The sequence below is a fragment of the Toxoplasma gondii genome, chromosome XI, assembly GCF_000006565.2.
Source record: "Toxoplasma gondii ME49 chromosome XI, whole genome shotgun sequence".
Taxonomy (NCBI): Eukaryota; Apicomplexa; class Conoidasida; order Eucoccidiorida; family Sarcocystidae; genus Toxoplasma; species Toxoplasma gondii.
This window is the reverse complement of record NC_031479.1, coordinates 3,677,162-3,694,384: the sequence shown is the minus strand read 5'-3', so window position 1 is coordinate 3,694,384 and position 17,223 is coordinate 3,677,162. Positions and strand designations below refer to the sequence as shown.

Below are 17,223 nucleotides of genomic sequence, written 5' to 3'. Positions count from 1 at the left end.
CCGTTGACTGCAGAATTAAAGATAGCCCCAGCAATAGCATGGATGGAAACTGCATCTGTCCGTCTCCACAGACCATTACCAAATCCACCATCGTTATGTGGATGGATCAAACTAAGTTTTTCGTACAGACTGACGTTTCGGATCTGTCCAAACATTTCAGTGCCGCGAGGACAGAAATACGGAAGGGTACGCAGCTGCGGCGTCATTGCCTTCCCGTTTCCAACATATTATGCGGTGATCAAAGAATTTCCATCCAACTCCGGCAGTTTGCGATTATTCGTGACAACCTCTATTGATGACGAATTCGCACCAGATATGCATGCTTTTGCAGACCGGAGCATAAATTCATCAGTGACTGCATTTCCAGAGCCGCACCTGCTCATACGACTTGTGCGATCGGAACACTACACAGGTTCTAAATACAGTAGCTTTCAGGAGATTTGCCGATTTCGAAGCGGCGGTACTATAATATCTGGCTTCATTCAGTTTCAGTTACACCAGCGTGGACGCATACGGCAAATCGAATTTAACGGCAAGCTCCTGCAGGAAACGGTGCAAGGTGAAAACAAACGTCTCCATAACGCACCCCGTGGTTGTTTTCGGAAAAGACAAACGAGCATCTGGTCAACCGTTTTCTTTCTGGTATGATCTCCTACTCCTTATGTACGCGCGTCAAAGCACAAGAAAAGATCTCTGTGCGCGAGGTCGAGACTCAACACCCGGAAAACTCTAGAATAAATTCATGTTTACGATATACACAGTCGTTAGGCCGTCGCTTTTTTTTGTTACCGTAGTTCCGCGAGGATTCCTTTCCACTTTTTCTTTGTCAGCACTATTTCACAGCAGCTCTTATATCTAATCGATCCTGGAAAGCTTCAGAAAAGTCACCACCACAGTTTCCAACCTTCACTGGAGAATCTTGCTGGCCGCTGCCAGTGAACCGGTCACTTCAAGTCGATATCTCGATGTGCTCTTCAACCTGTTGACTTTTTGACAAAGAACATCACCAGAAGCTTCATGTCAACGCCACTTGAACTACGCTGTGACTTTTTTACCGTCTTAACCTGCGCCTGTGCATCTTTTTTCGTAGCGTCGACCACCAAACATTCCCACTGTATTCCAGAGGTTGTTTGCGTTGTCGCGAAGTACGAAAGATCTTGTCCGACACTTGCCGAGCACTCCTCACCTTCTCTTTAACAACGTTTCGTTTTCTAAGCCCCGTTCCTATGCACGAGACAAGACCAGGCAAAAGTGGGGCGGGCCCTCTTTCGCGTGAATTCAACTGCCTCTCTGCGCTCTGTCTAGCTGTGAGATTGGTTTCCCGAGCGCTCTGGCATTCATTGGACGGTTGCGGTTCCTTCTGATTTCTGAATCCGCGAGTATTGAGCTCTGTGGAGCTACCAAATCAAAAATCCTCTGTAAAAGAGAGACGGCGCTGTGGCGGAAACTCTCCACAAATGCAAGACAGAAACCATCTGTGCTAGTCTGGGGTTCGCTCGATCCCGGCAGTTGCTAAGACTGAGGGTCGCTAGCGCTCCCGGCTCCACCGGTATTTTCTTACGCGAGTTAGGCGGTGAACTTTTTCGTGGCAAAGCTGACAACTACCTCGCCTGTTGGTTTCTGAAGAGTCACACGAAGCCTTCTGTGCCTCCGTTTCGGCAGAAGAGCCTCCGCACTCACTTCTTTGAAGTCCATGTTTCTCCTCAAGACACCGCTCTGTGCGCTGGGTCGGGTGTCTTACCCGCGAGTCTGCTGCATCGCTAGCTCTTGTACAAAGGAGGTAGAGTGGCGCCGGTACGGACTTTCTCTTCGGTACTGTCTGAGTTTTTCCAGTTTCTGGAGATCTCTGCTTGAACTTGTCTGATTGGATCCAGCAGAGCCGTCTGCGGATCACATAAGCTGTGAACGGAACAAGGATTTCCCTCATCTTGCACAAGCTTCTACTCGGCTTGAACTTGGCTGGCAGGCTTCGCGAGTAGACCGTGTCGAGTCACTCCGAATTTGTGTTCGTAGCGGCAGCCCACACCGCCACAAAGGTGTGCTTCCTTACCGCGAAATTTGTCGGTTTCGGCTTTTTTCTGGTTGCACCGTTTTAGCGCGGACATCACTCGGGCATTGATCGTGCTTAGAAACCGCAAGTCGCACAAACGGGTCTGAGAAGGCGGTTCGATGCCTGAGTCACTAATGTGAATGTTGCAGTGGCTACCAACGCCATTTCTCCGATGAAACTTTCCCTTCGTCCGGTGAACCCGACGGGGAACTGCTCCGACTCTTCGAAGGAACTCTCTAGTCTTGTGTGTGATCTTTTGTGGTTTTTTTCGTCGTTTCTCGGGATCTCCAGGACCGGAAGCGTCGCCCTCCACCTCAAAGTCCATCGTTTCTTCGTTTCTTGTTTCGCTCTCGATTTGTTTCTAGTGGGAGCGACCGCCGTTCCTATTACCCTTCTGCACTCGAAGGGTTTTTGCGTTCTTGCTCCCGCCGTCTTTCCTGAAAGATTTCAAAACCTCTGCTTTTCCTCGGAGCAGCCCACTCCCGTATTTGGAGGGTATTAGCGTTCGTGTTTCTGCATCTCCTGGACGCAGTCTTCAAACCCCCATGTCCCTCTCTCTCTTCGTTCACTGATCCCCAGCATGAGCCTCGACGAACCCTGTTGTCCGCCGCCAAGTCGTCACCACAGACGGCACCGCGAGCAGAACTTGAAAGACGCCTGTGCGGGTCTGGGGAGCAACAGTGACACGACCACCCCACAGAGTGAAACGTTTCCCGTGGTAGCTAGCGGAGATGGTCTTGCGGTTTCTTCCGAGGGAAGAGAAGGTTCCTCAACACCCTCACTCATGGTGCTGACACCGAGTGGACAGCTGCACCACGCCGCGGGGAACCCCGGGCTCTTTGCTACAACTCCGAACGTGGCAGTGGTCTCCCAACCTAGCGGAGGCTGCGCCAGCGTGGGTATCCAGAACCAAGTCGCGCCTCTTTCGCATGTCTTTTCTTCTGGGGCAACTCCTTCCCAGGTGGTTTTACAACAAGCCTCGCCCCCCCAGCACTTTGTCGTTCGACACACCCCCCCTCAGGCCGCTGCCTTCCCGTCCACACCCGTCCAGCACCTTTCTGTCAACGCAACAGGCTTTTATCAAGGAGGTTCCCAGAATGGGGGAGTGACTCAGGCACAGTCGATGCCCCTGCAGGCAGGGATGCGTCTCACTCCGGCAAACAGCCAAGCCTCCGTGCAGCAGGCACCTTGTGGGCAGGTACACTTCGTGCTTCAGCCCCAGATTCAGCAGATGCCTTTCCATGTCCAGGCGTCACCCATGACACCCCCCGCCTGGAGTCCACAGATGCCTTCTGCTCCGTTGTTCACTCCGTGTCTTCGCTGTGGAGGTGTCGAGCAAACCCAACCTCCACCCCCGACTACTCTGTGCTGCCAACCTTCGCCTTCAGAGCCTCAAATGTTCATTTTTCAGTCCCCCACAGGTGCCGGCTCTCCGGGAGTCTCAGCTGTGTACGGATCTGCCAGCCCTTGCAGCGCGGCGCCAAGCTGTGCGATTCCTCAAACTCAAACGGGAATCATACCGACTGTACAACCACAAACTTTTGGAACTGTTCTTCATGGTCAACCCGTTTCTTGTTGCTATCCCGCTGGCACTTCAGCCGCAACAATGAATGTGGCAGGTCCTAAAGTGGCATTGCACGGGACTCCTGGAATGGTGGTACCTTCTGGCGGACAGGCAAGTGTACAGACTGTGTTGCCGCAAAGCGTGGTGGTGGGCATGTCTGGGATGGGAACTACACTTGTCGAAGGAACTACAGGACAGCCCCTAGTGGTTTACCAAGCAGGTACTGTTTTGAGGGATGCCTCTGCGGTCGGCTATCCTGCAGTCATGAATCTGGTGCCGCCTTCTATTGCAGCTCTTCAGGCTGGACACGTTTTCAGCCGAGGTGGAAAGAAGGGAGCAGACGGTCAGGATGGGAGAAAAGATCGACAACAAACGGGGTCGCTGTGGTGCGGATCATGTGCCCGATGAAATTTGTGCACGCGACTGCATGTGAAGAGTTTAGCAGTCGCGAGGAAACATTAAGAAAACATGTCGTTAAACCGGCAGGATGCTTGATTTGTTGAGAACCAATGCGTCCACAGAAAAGAGGGGTAATGACAGACAGAGACAACGAGAGAGAAAAGAGTTTTTCCAAAGCTGTCAAGGTTGGGGTTGAGAGACTTGGATGTCTTACCGGCTCTCAGTGGTTTTCGGGTGTGGAGAATCTCTGCGAGTGACGACGGGAGCCCTCAAGACACAACGGGGTTTTTGGAAGGTTTCCGGGCTAACCAAGGGAGTTTTGTCCGAGATTGGAAAGTTATGCACCCGCCTCCACAGGCATACAGAAACGTGCATTGAGCGTGGGACGTAGAACTCCACTTTCGAAAGGGATTTTGCACACTCGCTACCGGAAAAACTTATCCTACAAAAGCCAGCAGATACGCTAAAAGATTGTAATTCTAGAGAACATAATTAAGGTGAACAAGTGATGACATCTTGGGGAAGCGTGTTCCAGAAATATGCCACGCTACGCGTAAGTATCTTGGTCCTTACTGCCTGTCTACCGACAGAACCCCAAGTTTCCGTTGCTTCTTTCGACGGGAAATTCCACTTGCTTGGTGTTGTCAAAGTGGTAAACAAAATTGCACCCTTGCGTATCGTGGACCGTACATGCAGCTTACACAGAGAGGTGGGAGGTTCCCCTCTTTACCTGAAAGGTTTCTAGCGAATTTTGTCGAGAAAACAGACTCCGCTGTTTTCGACTAGTGTCTTTCATTGTCGAGACACTGCAGGAAATACAGCGAAAAGGAACGAATGGTTTTTGGCGGCGATGTGTAGGAACCTTCCTGGTCATTGTCTGCGAAATTGCTCGTTGCACGCCGCCCAAAACTTTCTGTGATTTTTTTGTTCACTCAAAAGTTGCGACCTCTGTAAGCGGCCTCTTTCTAGGAACCGGCAGGTTGAAAAACTTGAATGGATTTGTTCACATCAATAAGAAGATACCTTCCTTGTTTTTGGCGTCGAAACAAAAAGAACATCTGATGCCCTTTCTTTTAGTCGCTGTCGGTGGTGCGGAGTCAACGCACGACCCGTTACCACCGTACAACTGCAGCAAATGCGCCCCGAGGTTGTTGGCGTCAATGCGTCTCCCCGGTTCTTTCTAGAGGCAATTTTATCCATTCCCTCTATCAATCCTTCTAGCTGTACATCGCTCTCCTCCGTATCTATCGCTATATATACCTCGCTGCGTCCCGACTTGTCTCTTGGGCTAGGAATGTGTCGTACCGGCCTCCGAGCTGACACCTCTCACCAACAATGTCATCACACACGCCCTCCTGATAGATCTCCTTGCGCATTGTCCTGGGGAGGTCGCCAAGTACGTATGTGGTAAAAGCGTCACTCAGCCAGCATGAAGCTTCCGAGTACCTCAGACCACTCTGTTGGCAGCTCGATCGTGCTTCTACTTCTTTAATACTCGCTCCCAGTGGGGAGTTCCACGGGGGAGCGACTGTGAGCCAACCTAGCGGTACGCCTTGCGCTTGCGACTCAGTCAACACACAAGCAGCATCATGGACGACCGCCGCGCGCTACACTGTGTTCTCGTCATTCAGTTTCGGGTCCAAACGTCAATGCAGAGACCATGAGCCGTCGATCCAGCGACGAACCGTTAGATATCAAAAACCACCGACGGCGACTCAGGTTGAATTCTCACCCAATCCAGAATCTCGGGACAACTCACATTCCCGCCGAACCTGGCATGTGATGTGACAATCACAAGAAAATCCCGTGCACTCTCAGACCTCGCATAGACCCCTTCTGATCTTGACTCGCCGCTACAGTCCCTTAACCCTTGGAACTCGAACCTGGAAATGTTCGTTTGCCTCAACTGGAAAAATGTGTCAGTGACTGTGTGCCGAAGCTGGCTGCCGCCGCGTACTGGAAAGCCACCGAACAGCGGGCGTGTCGCCGTGCACCACTCTCTGTGGTCGAGATGGTGGAAGTTTTGGTGCCAGTTTACGGTTGTTAGCCTGGCCGGTGATTTGGAGACTACGACGACAGCTGTGGCCTCGCAGCGCCTCCTGAGCAGACAATCGGATCGACTGTGTGTGTCGTGTACCCACTTCAGAAGGGACGACGCTGGGAGTGTGATGCGACTGGTCGTTGCCTCTATTCCGATGTGACTTCGGGGAGTGATGCGGACTGCGTTCCGATTTGTTTCCGGTTCTATCAACGGCGGCACATAGGACCCCGCCACGTGCTTCAACCAGATTCTGGAGGTCACCACTCTCCCATACAAACCAAAGCTGGAACGTTTTACTGCGACAGACTATCCCACAGGCACTGTTCCCTGGCAGAAAACACACATGTGTTGAAGAAAATACAACGCACAACTGTCTGGCTCTCAGTCGTAGGAAGAAACGAAAAATCAGAGGAGTACGCCCTCGACCACAGCGAACGGGTAAGCGTACACCTGATTAATGAAAGACGACTTCTTTGTTCATTCGAACGCGCTTTAAAGTTACATAAACTACCTTTTTCTGGGCAGTATAAACTAGGAGTTAAACTATTGGTGTACGTCTACGGTGGGGACAAATAAGTTTCTGGTGTGCTATAGTCCTTACAAACTTCCTTTGTGTCATATTGGTACCTTGGCTACTTGGAACATACTTCGTATCCGATGCAACATTAAAACATTTCTCTGTTTTAACTCTCGAGCATCTCGTACCGTCGTTTGTCCGAGACATTCGGACACAAGCACCTGAGATTTCCTCAGATTCGCGTTGACATCTGTACCAAGCAAAAAAAAGTATATTGTTCGACAGGGATTCACAAAATGCAGCGGGAAGCTGAAACTAGGGAAGCACTAGTGAGGAACATGCAACAGACTTTTCTCCAATGAAGACCAGGGCTGTCTCCAGTCAGCCGTTGCATGCACAGGCTTGCGATCCGTCTGTCTCTCACTGTGAAGAAAGGGAGAGAACAAATGCAAAAAAGAGACAGAACGTGGAAGCCGCTACCATAAAAGCAATGACACGTTTCAAAACAACAGTTCCTTTACAAAAATCCATTTTTCTTCCTGGGTAGTCCTCTTTCGCTTGCTCACTCTTTAGTCCTATTTTCGCGTTGACCGACAACAGCGCTGTCTGCGGGCTTTGAAAACAGATGGATAAAAGAGAGCGAAACTCGATCCCTCTTGTGAAGATTTCCGCCACTGTTCCCCGCCGTGTACAGACAGTTTTTTTGAAAGCCGTTTCGAGGCCTGTGAAGCTAATCCGGGGGACACCGAACATAAGGAGACCCCTCAAATTTCAACATGCCTCGTTTCCTCTCACTATCAAAGATTGGGCTGAAACTCGAGGAATCTGGTTAAACAAACTTCATCGCCCTCTCGAACTCCTGGAAACTGGGTAAACGAATTTCCCCCCATTTCCTCAACACTCTGGAAACTGGTGAAACCTATTTACTCGCTTTTCTGAAAAGGTTGTGTTCGATGTTTGCGCCTGGGCACCTTCGTCTGCCGGCTGCGTCGCCGCCAGGCCCTGCATTATGGAGAACTGCTAGTCAGGGCAATCGGAGACTCGAAAACAAAGATCGAGCGGTTCCTTCTGACCCTGGTGTTCCCCATCGCAGAGTAAACGGAGCGAAAAAACGGTATGGAGGCTTCTCGTCACCTTCGCAAACTTCCGGTGTACAAACACCTCGCTCACCTTTGACTACCGACTTGAAATTCTTATCCTTTGGTCGCCATGCCTCTTCTTTTTCTTCTCACTCGCTTTTCCCGTTCACCTCTTCTCCTTTCTTGCGGTCTTCTACTTCCCCCTCCTCTTCACTGCTTCCAAATGGCCCTCACCTAAAGCCGTTATACCAGCTGCCGCTTCGTGGATTTTCTTCATCCTTTCCTCGCGGGGATCCTCCCTCTCTCAGTCACGATGCAGCGTCTTCCGCGTCTTCTGTCCAAGAGCAGGCTTCGCGTCGAGGCTCAGGCAACGCCGCTTCGTTTCCTGAGTTCCGAGAAGGCCCGGAAAGCTTTGCTTTTCTTGAGAGATCAACTTCCACGCTTCAGGGGGTCGAAGACGGACGCGACGGACGACCTAGCGAGCCAGCAGAGAGGGAACTCTACGCAACTCTTCTTGCACACTATCGCAATCTGCTGTACTGTCTTCCGCGGATGGGAGCGGGTGGCGAGAGAGAAGAACAAACACAAGAAGAAGGGGAACAGCCTGTCTTGGGAAGCGAGGAAAGACAAAAGGTGATTGAATTTCTCGTTGCCAGTGAAGAAGGGATTCGCCTTTGCAGCTCTAGAGGCTTCGTCGACATCGCAGCACTTCCAGTTCTTCGTCTGGCCCTTCCTCCTTCTCTTCTGTCGTACCTCGCTCGGACCTTCGTTCAAGTGGCTCTCGCTTCGCCGTCGCTCCTGCCATTCCGCATCTGCCTGGAAAAGTGCCGCTCAAACATGCAAGAGAACGATCCAGAGCAGGCTGCGAGTCGCCTCTCTTCTTCGCCTTTGCCATCCTTGTCAACAATCCCTGCGTCCTTCTCCCCTTCAGAAATGGAAGAACTGCGTCGCGCAAGCCAACAGGTTGAACGCGCGTGGGGTCTTCCTCGCTTCACCACCTTCTACGTCACTGTATGTACACTCGAGCAACGCGGTGTCTTGAGAGATGTGCCCGGCGCCAGCGAGCTCCGACATGTGTCAACGCTGGGACTTTTGTCGCTTCTGAAAAACGAGGAACAGACGCCAACTCTGTCGCTGGCGCAGCTCCTTCCAGCGCTTGCGATCACGCCTCAAACTGTCGGACAGAGGCACACTTCAGAGCTGGAGAGCGTTCTCCAGGAAACTCTCGGGCGACGGCTTACAGAGGAGTTTCCCTCGTCTTTTCCTCAGGCAAGTGTCGAACAGAGATCGGAGCATCTACTGGTTCGTCTTGAGCTTCTCTCCAGGAGTCTGCGTGTTGCACTCGACAGAAACGCTCTGCATTCCTCTCTTCTTTCTGCACTGAAGGAAGCGGTCACATGTGTGACTCGGGAACTGGATGCGGAACGCCGTCGGCTGCACCGGTGCCTCTCCGGAGACGAAACTGTCCAGGAACATGCAAGTTCTCTGTGTGCTCTCGTTGGAAAGCAAGCGGCCGTTCTTCCCAGTCTTGCAAACTGCGTGTTGGCCTCTGAACGTCTTTATCAAAAGCTCGCTGTTTCGACAACGCCGGAGGCGAAGAAGAAGAACGAGACGCTGTCGGAGGGAGAACAGAGTGGAGAGGCAAGCACTCCAAGGCGAGAGGGAGACGGGGGACAGCTCCGGGAAGTTCAGGTGAACCTTCAGAGGAGTTTCGTCGCTTTCCAAACTGAGATTCTTGAGGCGGCGCGCCTTGTTCTGGCGGACGGACACCTGAGACAGAACGGGTTTTCACAGCAACTTGTTCGATGCCTGAAAAAACCGCTGCAGGCTGTGGTGTATCTACAGCAGAACGCCGGAAGAGCAGAGGCGACGGACGGAAGCCCTGCGCACCATCGATCTCTCAACGAATACGCGACCGAACGTCCGGAACGCTTCCTTGATGCGCTTGCCGGTCCTTTGGTGGAGTTCCTCGGGTGTATGTACACCTACGCAACTGCGCAAGTAACTCCTTCCTTGACAGAAGGTTCGGAAAGAACGCCAATGTCGTCGAGAGCTGGTTTGTATCTCTCAGCCGTTGGACCCGAGCCGCAGGGAGAACGGACTCGAGGACTTTCTGTACTTTCAGAAACGAGGGAAGGTCTGCACAACGCGTTCACCCCACCTCGTCCACAGACAGCATATCCTCATGTCCCTCCCGACTCTCCGTTTGCTTTCGTCGCCACTTCTCATCTTTCCGAAAGCGAGTCTGCTTCCTCGTCTCCGCAAGCGAACGACAGCGCCTCTCTCCCTTTTTCCTTCTCTCCCGTCGTCACGACGAATCTCCAGGGAGAAGCCTCACCAAATAAGCACGGAGATCCTGAATTTGCCAGAGCACCCGTTGTGGGCAGGCGTCAACGGGAAAGTATGCGTCGACTTCTCGATGAACTTCTGGAAGAGGGCGGCGTGGTTCAGCTGGCGACCGTCCTTCTTCGAGGGTCAGAGAAAGCTAGGAGAAAACTGTTCGGAGTTCTCCTCCCCCTCCTCCCGGAGCTCCCCAGTCCGTGTCTGCTTCAGCTGCTGAAAATCGTTTCGCAAGTCGCTCTCTTGCCTTCTCTTCCCGAACCGTCTCTGCATGCGTCTGGCCCTCCGACACGTTCCCTTGATTCGGCCGAGTCTTCTCCAGGCGCCTCTGTCGCGGGACAACTAGCAGCGCGACTCCTGCAAGAAGGGGAGAAGAAAGGGGGAGAAGAAGAGATACACGGACCAATAGGCGCGGAAGGCACTGAAAGCGGGCGACAACGGCAGGGCGTCGAGAGCGGGAGCACGCTACAACTCGGTGGGGAGCTCAAGCGAGGTGTACAGACGCCCGGAGCCGGGTCACAGGTGAAGGACGAAAGTGCCGACGGTGACTTCGGAGGATTCGGTTCCCACGAGCGCGACACTGAAGCGTTTCCCCGTCACCTTTCTGAGACGCGTGAGATGACGCTCTTCGACGCAATCGTGGACGAAGTTGAGAGACGCCGACGCTGCGGCGGAAGCGACCTGAAAATCCACAAAAGTGGAGACGCACCCGACGAGGACTGGATGAGCTTCGACGACTTGGTTCTTCTCTCTGCATGTTTCAGGAGAAAAGAAATCGCGAAGGAACTGAGGAACCCTTCGTCTCTGCTCTTCTTCTCGGATCGGCTGCCGTCTCTGGCGGCGGAGAAGCTCCAGGCGCTTCTCCAAGCACCTGAAGAAAACAAGAAAGCTGGAGAACACGCTGCTCTGTTGGTGGCCAGAGTGACACAAGCTGTCGAGGCGGTAAGTTCCCATCGTCAAAGATGTCGTTGCTTGCACCACCCTCACACGGGAGCGCCGATGCAACCAGAGGATGCGGACTCTTGACATCTCTGACCGGGTCTGCTCGGCGTCCCTAGGTTACTCAAGTTAGAGACAGACTGTTGCGTGGCGTCGTCCTTCAGCGTTGCATCACCGCGAAACGCGTAGAACTGAAGCGGAGGTCACGGGAGCCAGAAGACAAAAGTACCGGGCTGGATTTCCAGGAAATGGCCTTCCCTTCAGGAAGAACGGATTGTGTGATAAGTACATGATCGTGGATGATTGGATACTGACGGCACATGCCACTTAAACATGCCGAGTTTCGTTCCTCCATGATGTCCATTCGATAGAAGAGGCTGCAGCGGAGCCTTCTTGTAAGTCTCCAAAGACAGCCCCAACTAATGTGCACAAAGACTGGCCGTTTGCCTCTCTCTCCTCGCCTTCAGTTGACAAACTCAGTAACGCACTCTCCCCTGATTATCTTTGTGTTCTATTGGTATGTGACGCTCAACGGGTTCTCCTTCTACTATAACTCAAGACACGCGCATGCAGCGAGGCCTTTGAGGAACGGATTCAAAGAGGGAGACAATCCCAACTCCAAAGGTTCTTTTGCAGGCAGTTTCTCTCCCGTTTCAACCGCTGCTTCGCCAGAATCTTCTTGCGGTCCACATTTTTCTTCCTATCCTCAATTCTGTTCTTGACTCGCATTTTTTTTCGTTTCTCCCTAAACTCCGAACTCGCTGCGCCTTCACGAATCGCGAGACAGTGGAAGGTTCCTTGTCTGACACTGACCTGTAGAGCGAGATAACTGCATGCGCAGTTCCCGTCTCCGTTTTTGGGATGGGCTGTTGTGCAGGAGAAACAACAGCATCTTGTGTATTCGGTCTATCATTGTTACAGCTCGTATGCGAGTATATATGTGCTTGACCTCCTTCACAACAGGTGAATCAGTTTTGATTCCAGGACGTCATTCTTCGTCCTTTCCATTTCCTTGCTGTCTCCTGCCACTTCCGGTCTCACCAGTGTTGGCTCTACGCGCTTTGAAAAGTCCCGTGTCGCTTGTCCTCTTGTTTCTCGTGCTCTTTCCTGTCTCTCAAGGTCCACCTGCATAGCGCCTGTGTGGCGGCTGTCGCGACGGCGAGTCCGACGGGAGATCGACGCATGTCTTCTTCTCGAGGCGAAGATTCGGTGGCAGAAGCCGCTGCCTTCGCTGATTCTGTCTCGCCCTCTCGAGGCCTTGCCTCTTTGGAGATGTCTCGTTTTTTCCAAGTCGTTGCAGGGATTTGTCCTTCTCTTCGTGATGTGCCTCCTGCCTCTCTCACTCTCCTCCTCGCCGCCTTCTCCCGAGGCACTGGCGCTCACAGTCAAGCGCTGAAGCAGCTAGCAGAAAACAGGCTTGGTCCTGAAACGAGCGTCGCAGAAACCACGGTGAGAGCAGCGGAATGACACGGAAATTATGTCGTTTTTCTTTTGAAACTCGTATCGCAGAAACCACGGGGAGACTTGGGGGACGACGCCGAACTGTGGTTCAAGTGTTGTGCAGTTGTCTTTTCCGTGTCTTCCTCATTTATCGTTCGCTTCGTCATTTCCGCAGCATGTTTGGAAATGCCGAAAACCCCCCACCAACCCGAGTAGATGAACCAAGACACTGGCTCTAGATTTACCAGCTTGGGAATTTGGAATGGTGCATGCGACGACCTCTTTCGCACCCTTGACTCTGGAGACGGTGTGTTGGTCAGCCTCGATTCTGCCTTTTCACTCATTTCGGTGTAGCATCTCCTCGGACGCATTCTTGTTCGTGGAAAGTGGAGGAACTCGGCACCGCTGCTCGACCGTGGAGTGCTTGCATGACGCTTATTTCACTGTATGCCCCAACTGAAGTGCGAAGAATTTCCAGTGCCCCCTACATCGCAGCTGACCATTTACATCTTACCTGCCTGGAATTGTATAGCGTATTAGGCCGAGTGAAAATAAATTCCACATATCAGTGCGTTGCCAGTTAAGGTATGAAGCTTTCCTGAGCTCCGCAGCACTGTGTTTCGTTTTCAGGAGCAGATGGAAGACGCTCTGCGAATATGGAAGGTACATGCAGAGGTTCACAACGCAGTCTCAAAGTCTCTGCTCGAGAGCCAGAACGTCTCGACGCTATCCACAGGTCAAGTACGCGCGCATGAAGTTTGTTTCTTGAAAATCCAAAAGGCCCATTCGTCTTTAAACGTGACTGGACGTCAGGCGTTCCAGTGAAGCGACGCATGCGTAGAAAAGAGTGACACCCGGTTTCTATGTTATTACGCAGCGGGAGCGTAGTCGCCGACTCGGAACTGTGATACCGAAACTCGCTTTACTGTCAACATCAAATTCGCAGTAGCCTCCAAGTATCCGCGGCACAAACTGCGTCCAAATCGAAGAGATCTGAAAAGCGTAGAGCACTTCAGAAAGAGACAGTGGATGAAAGGTCAGCAGACGACAACTAAGCCAGACGTCCACGCGGTATTGTTGACTAACTGTCACTCCAGTTGCCAGCTACCCCACATCCTGTGCGTTGAAGACGCAAGACGACGAAAAGCGCTCCGACAGCTTGCAGCGTCTTAAATTCTCGTCCTGCTGCTCCTTCGCCAGCTAGACGTAGGACGCAAAAGCGGAAGTTCGGATGACGCCTCCTCTGGTGTCGACCTGCGCAGAGAAGAACCGTGGAGTCTGTCAAAAGTTCGTGTCACAAGTCCACGTCCTTTTGTGAGGCGCAAGGAGCCTCGTTGTGTAAAAGCTTCGCTGTGTCTTTTCCCGAAGGCCAGGAACGAGTGTCAAGGCGGCGTTTTCTTTTCATAGATGCCATCTTGTCGTTGGTTGTTTCTCTGCCTTAAAGCCTTCGACTTCATTGGTGGCACGCCGAACAAGAAAGCAACAATTCGCTGTTGCACTCGGCCTTTGATAACCCTGTGTTACGTTTTGTTCTTTCCCGCTTGCGTGGTTCCACGACTTGCGCTGTGCATTCTCTGCCCTCGCGCTGCGTGCAGACGCGTCTTTTTCTTCTCTCTTTTCTCGGCCTTCTCCAACTTCGAGACCTCTTCGTTTCTCCTGTCGACCAGAAACGAGGGAACGCCTTTCCACACCAACCTTCTCGAAAGAACCAAGAGTTCACCTCTCTGTTTCTTCAAGACCAGCGAGCAGGCGAGCTTTGGATAGAGTTCCAAGAAACGTTGGACGCGATTCTGAGGCAAATTCTCGCGGGCCTGGGGAGCAAAGTTCGGAGCGGCTGTCCAGACTCTGATGAAGGTAAGAAAAAGAACGAGAAATGTCACGTTCCGAAGAGGCGACAAGCCACGAGGTCTTCGACGGTGAGGAGACGCGAAAGCGAGAAAAGTAATGGTGAGGAAGCGACGAGAAACGGATGAAGTTAGAAGCTCTTACAGACAGCATGATTCTGCTGAGGCAGGGCACCAACGCTGCATGTCACTGACTGCTGTTTGTGTGAAATAGAGGATGCTGCAAAGCGCTGTCACTTTCGTGACTTCCGCTGAAACAATCATTGGTTCCTATTGGCTTTTTCGTATCTCTGTGTTTGCCGTTTGTGAAAGACATTGCAGAAACTCTGCATCTTATCAACTCGATCTCTCGGTTCTCACCCAGAGCAGGTAACCACCATACCCCACAAGTGCACAACTTTTCGGCGCAGGCACATGGCCGAAGAACTCCTGTTTCGCAGTCTCCGATTCCTTGCCAGTGGAATTTATAAAGAGACAGTTGCTGCATGCATAATCCTGAGGCTACGAAAAGCTGGGACCCCAGCAAGAGTCTAAGGTCTGCAGGTGTCGCCACAAGGGGAGTGGAAGACTGGGAGGTTGAGGGAACTAATGCCGCTGCAAAGGACTTTCATGGCAGACGATAAATTCACCTGTTTGACTACCATTGAGCCGCTACTCCACAATCAATCATCCACGTCCTTGTATATTAAATATCGCAGGTTCGGTCGAATGCCTAGTGACACTGTATGGCTCGCGTGGCTTCTGGACTGTTTTGTCTTTTTCCCTAAAAATACCCTCGGATGCTCGTCTCCTCTGTCTTCGTTCCCTTTGTTTTTGTGTGCTTTTTGGCTTTCTCGTTCTCAGTCGTGGTTGCTCCACTTGTGTCAACTGGCGTCATGAGTTTTTTCAGATTTCACTTTTCCGCATCCGTGGACACAGCCCGTTCACATGCCACTCTGTATCATTCTGCTCTTGCTGCCTCTGCAAAATTCTAAGATGTCCGTGCGCCGCATGCACTCTGAGTCTCGCACTTAGACGCTGCCTTTGCCGTTGAGCGCAATGTACCCTTCGTCCTCAGACTGACTGTTTCGCTTACCCACTTCTGCGTCAGGCGCTCCAGCAAACAGCCACAGGAGATCAACTCTTGAGATTTTACATCTGACTTCTAAGAGCGTCTGAAAAGTAAATGTTAGCCTCGTCTTTCCATGCGTGCTCAGGCCACACAATACCCATCCGACACCGGCGGGAGTCTGTCTCTCGATGGAGCCGGACTCATGTTCACTGGTGTCGCGTTGGAAGCTGACAACGAAATTTGTCAAGCGAAAAGACTGCGTTTTCTTTGCACGTTGCTGTTCAGCCGACCTTCTTGAGGCCGTTGGGCTGCCACTCGGCCCACAAACGCCACCCGGCTCGGAGCGAAACCTTTCGCAGTTGAACGGAGTTTCCAGGAGGCCTGACGCCTCTTTGCGAGAGCGGCGAGCACGCTTGAAGGCGTTTTTTCAGGCACCTGGAACAGTCGGCGCATCCGGCGCAGCCGACCTGTCTATCTCCGGGTACAGTCACCAGCTCACTTCAGAGCACGAATAAAGACAGCAGAGAACGAGAGAGCGAGGCGCAACCAGGGTGGGGGGCGGGGTTCGTGTTGTCTAGGGTGTAGCGTTTTACCGGAAACTTTGGTGATGTGCGTTCGGTGAGAAGACAATCAGGGCGGCGACTTGTAGCGGACCCGTGAGCCTTTCTTTCACAGGGGATGGATTTTCCCCGTGAAACACGAGCAGAGGGCGCAGCGTTTTACGCATGCAGCGTAGGCACGGACGGTGGGCGGAAGGCATGCGTGATAAACGCTTTTTTCGCTGTCGGTTAAAATATGCTTTACCGCGCGGTCGTGTGTGTCTGTGTGCGTGTCAGGAAGGACCGCGTTAGCTCGTCCGCAGACGCCTCAGCCACGCTGAGAGGATTTCTCTCGCGCTGGCTGGGCCGTGGGCGGTGACTGTCAAGCGAAACAACACGAGTTTCCACTAACAGAAGTGGTTATCATCGCACTTTTTTTTCCACGCTCTCACGACACGGCGTTCACAACGCCCGTGCGGATCAACGCATCGTTCACTCAAAATGTAGGCAAAGGCATGCCGAACGCCAGAGGACTGTCCGGTCCCCGTTTTATTCCGGATGACATACCGATGAAGGAAACGCAAACGTCAAAGTGGGGGTTTAGGTGAGGGCTTTTCACTCCTGACCCATAGGAAGACTGCTCGACTCTGCTCCTGAATGTAGTGCGACAAGCTGTGAACAAACGGCTCCTCAATTGCTATAACGTTAACTGAGGACTCAAGAACGTGCAAACAGTTGCACCGATACTTACAGCGAGGACTCGGGACCGCTGCGGGACATTCAGACCATTCAGATTGCTCCCAAAATTTCTCACTTGCAGGAGAAGGGAGGGAACCCAGTTTTTACAGAAGACGTATCCACGGACCACATAGTTCGGCAGTGGAACTGTGCAAGAGGCACACAAAGAGCACTAATTCGGGAGATTTTCGTACTTCGAAGCAAACACTCGAGACGAGTCGTCGAGACTGGAGAACAAACTGCATGTCTGAAAACCTTTCAGATGATCTAAACGCAAAACCGAAACAACGACAAAAGTTCAGCCATGTCTTGAATGACTGCTGAGCGTGTTACGCCTATGGAAGCAGAAGTCCTTTCAATGCGCAGACATTCATTCACTGAAGAGAAAGTTAAAACTCACAAAGTGACCTGCCGGCTCTTGAAGAAATGGACCGTGCCTATTGCAGAACACTGATATGCATTCCCCCGCCATCTTTACGATAATGTGAACGACATTATGAGTTTCACAACTATCTTGAAATCTTGAATGGGCACGAATCCGGCAAATAACCCCGTACAACGCCTCTCGGGGGTGACAGTTCTCTACCTGTGTTGTACTGATCCCAAACCGTCTTTGGTGTAATGGCCTGTGGTATTGGACAGATCACATGGCCATGGAGTGTGAACACTGTCAATACGTAGA

At 52.1% G+C, this 17,223-nt stretch overlaps 3 protein-coding genes across 3 annotated transcripts; 2 read left to right on the top strand and 1 right to left on the bottom strand.

The window, feature by feature from the left end:
* Positions 1–1,699: 1,699 nt before the first annotated feature.
* TGME49_313780 (hypothetical protein) lies at positions 1,700–5,033 on the top strand. The gene has a single exon (XM_002364548.2). It carries the CDS (start codon positions 2,631–2,633, stop codon positions 4,020–4,022), a length of 1,392 nt encoding a protein of 463 aa, XP_002364589.1. The 5' UTR covers positions 1,700–2,630; the 3' UTR covers positions 4,023–5,033.
* Positions 5,034–6,080: 1,047 nt separating this feature from the next.
* On the bottom strand, positions 6,081–7,689 carry TGME49_313775 (hypothetical protein; the record flags this gene model as incomplete). The annotated part of the gene is made up of 3 exons (XM_018782793.1): positions 6,996–7,689; positions 6,760–6,821; positions 6,081–6,112 (listed from the first exon to the last, which is right to left on the bottom strand). The coding sequence occupies exons 1-3, from the start codon at positions 7,322–7,324 to the stop codon at positions 6,081–6,083; spliced, it is 423 nt and encodes a 140-aa protein (XP_018635401.1). The 5' UTR covers positions 7,325–7,689.
* TGME49_313770 (hypothetical protein) lies at positions 7,111–17,214 on the top strand. Its single transcript, XM_018782792.1, has 7 exons — positions 7,111–10,932; positions 12,049–12,378; positions 13,000–13,110; positions 13,965–14,223; positions 14,526–14,582; positions 15,550–15,745; positions 16,101–17,214. Exons 1-7 carry the CDS (start codon positions 7,525–7,527, stop codon positions 16,180–16,182), a joined length of 4,443 nt encoding a protein of 1,480 aa, XP_018635400.1. The 5' UTR covers positions 7,111–7,524; the 3' UTR covers positions 16,183–17,214.
* The last annotated feature ends 9 nt before the right edge of the window (positions 17,215–17,223 follow it).